The sequence below is a fragment of the Lolium rigidum genome, chromosome 2 (genome assembly GCF_022539505.1).
Source record: "Lolium rigidum isolate FL_2022 chromosome 2, APGP_CSIRO_Lrig_0.1, whole genome shotgun sequence".
Lineage (NCBI taxonomy): Eukaryota > Viridiplantae > Streptophyta > Magnoliopsida > Poales > Poaceae > Lolium > Lolium rigidum.
The window spans coordinates 269986156-269988953 of NC_061509.1; the positions used below are offsets into that span (position 1 = coordinate 269986156).

Genomic DNA, 2798 nt, shown 5'->3' on the forward strand with positions numbered 1-2798 from the left:
TGCTACATATATTCTGCATTAGGTCCATCCTTACTCATATTTTGATTTTCATCTAGACCACACCCGGCCCATTCATCGTTTCTCCTTAATTTCTCGATAAATTAGCCCATGCTCTCGTCCCTTTAACTAAACAATAACAAAGCGCAAAACTTTCTAGCGTGTCCTTTCAGACCGATCGAGTGGCGACGGTGCGTTCAGATTTGAGAAAAAAAATCGATGGGCCAAACTTCACCAGCCCATGTTTCATCTATTTAAAGCATTGGTTCCCTCTCTCAAGGCAACCTTCAAACACCACATCTCCTCTAGGTACACTAGTCTCGGCTCACACCATCTGCACCCATTTGTAGTTGATACATAACAATGGCCTCCACGAACAGCTGGACCCTCGAGTTGGAGTCGAAGGTGTCCGCTCCACGCAAGTTCCGTGCCATCGCCATGGACTGGCACACTCTGGCACCTAAGCTTGCCCCACACATCGTCGAAAGTGCCCACCACATTGAGGGAGATGGCGGCGTCGGCAGCGTTCGGCACTACAATTGTGGCTCAGGTACACATACCACACATGTTGTCCGACCGAAATGTTCAAACCTTAACACATAGTTTATCATGCAGCCATTCCCTTCAACGTCATGAAGAAGAAGGTTGAGTTCCTTGATGTGGACAAATGCGAGTGCAGATACACCCTAGAGTGTGACGGTGTTGAGACGTCCACGTGGAGCATCAAGATGAAGCCAACGGCCAACGGTGGGAGTGTGGCGAAGGTGGAATGCACGTCCAAGGGCGTGCAGGATAATGACATGATGCTCAAGGCCAAGGACTCGGCTGCCGAAATGTTCAAGAATGTTGAGGCCTATCTCATTGCCAACCCTGACGCCTACAACTAAGTGACTAAAGAGGGATCATCCAAAATAACACTACATCTCCGTGATCAAATAAAACTGCTCCAACCTCAGTTGGTATGCTAGAGCAAGCTAAGTGTGGACTAAACAAGTTAAATAAAATAAAGGTGGGTGTGAACTTAAGAAGTTAAATAAAAGAAAGCTAGGTGTGAACCTGAGCGTGTTTGTTTGAAGTTGTTGTTGCTTTCTTATGGATCTTACTCATTGTTCTGCACAAGAATAGAGGATGTATCGTCGTAGGCGCATAATCGATCTACCAAGAGCCAAGCAATCATAGTCTGCCGATGAAACCGATATTTAGTAACACAATTCAGCGAACTCGCCTACTTTATGGGGCATGACTACTGACGTTTCACCCCAATGATACCGCAACACCGACCACCTTAGGCACCGACACATGCCACCGGGTCCTCTTGCGCTCCTGCTGCTATTAACCAGTCATGGGTTACAGTGTGTGGCACCCCTCACATTATAAGGAGGCTGAGGCTACTAGAGTCTGTCTCGAATACTACGGTAACCTGTACACCACCTATTACAACTCAGAGTTCAAATATAATCCATCTCGTGCATAATATTCGTAAAAATCTCGACATAACTTTTTTAAATAATGAAATAAAGACGGTATTTATCATTTTGATACAGAGGCAAGGAAACGTTCCCCTTTCAAAGATAAAGTAATATGTGTTGGTTCAAGTAAAAGATTGCTAATTTCATCAGTAACTTGGCCAATCCAACCAAGGACTGAATCTTAACAAATTAAAATAGACGCTTCGAAATAGGGTGAAGATGGCCTAAAAAATCACAGTAAAATAGCCCTGTGTACTAGATCTACCAGTGCTCTACCTAAGCGTCCTTGCGCCCGGGTTCACATGTGGTGCTACGAAATTTCTTCACAGCCCGTTTTCTGACGTGCTACCGAGGGAATCAGTCAGCTCAACTGTCCACCTCATCAGCCAAAGAAAATAAAAGCATTTCTTTCCTTCAGTTTAGTGGAGTATCCAGCTTTTGTCTGTGGCGTTTTCGATCCCTTTAAGCGCTAGCTCAAAAATGGCATTCAAAACTAGCACGCCATTTCCTCAAATGGAAATTAAAGATGCTAGAGAGCATCCAAAGAGTGTAGCTTTCGGCGATGTGACATGCAAGACTCAGGCTCTTCTCGCAAATGTTCATGGCCGCACAACTATTCGGTTAGACACTAGTAGAAACAGGGGCAGTAGGCCCGGTCCATTTGGGCCTTCAGACCCGGTTCCCGAACCGGGACCAATTAGGCGGGACTAAAGGGGGTACCCTTTAGTCCCGGTTCAAAGATTAACCGGTCCTAAAGGCCTCGACACGTGGTGCGGCCAGGGAGCTCGCGGTGGAAGGCCTTTGGTCCCGGTTCGTGGTACGAACCGGGCCTAGGTTCCTCTGCCGTGGCAGAGAATTGCTATTTCTCTGCCGCGGCACAGGTTTAGGCTGTACCAGCGTTTCTCTGCCGCGGCAGAGAAACAGGGAGTTTCTCTGCCGCGGCAGAGTTTCAGCAATGCATATATATCATTCAAGAAACCACAAAAAATCGTCATGAATATATATAGACATCGTCAACAGTACACGTAATGCATGCATATTTACAATACAACATGTCCTCGACGGATTTCATTCCCCGTCACGATCCGCCGATAGTGCTCTCCACCAGGGTAAGGGCCTCGGTAATAAAGAATCCCGCGATTTCCTCTTGAATTGCTTTTATTTGATCCTCCGTTATGAGAGTGTTCCGCAGGCGTGTCATCTATATTTAAAAAGGGAGATCAATATATGAATGGAACTCAATACAATAGATGGTACTAATTAAGATTAATTGTGAAATTTTGTTATCGTACACGAGTGTGGTGTATACGGGCATCCCCACCCTTGGGACAG

At 46.0% G+C, this 2798-nt stretch overlaps 1 protein-coding gene across 1 annotated transcript; it reads left to right on the plus strand.

The window, feature by feature from the left end:
• Window positions 1-284: 284 nt before the first annotated feature.
• On the plus strand, window positions 285-1072 carry LOC124688768 (pathogenesis-related protein 1-like). Its single transcript, XM_047222403.1, has 2 exons — window positions 285-547; window positions 613-1072. Exons 1-2 carry the CDS (start codon window positions 361-363, stop codon window positions 882-884), a joined length of 459 nt encoding a protein of 152 aa, XP_047078359.1. The 5' UTR covers window positions 285-360; the 3' UTR covers window positions 885-1072.
• Window positions 1073-2798: the final 1726 nt, after the last annotated feature.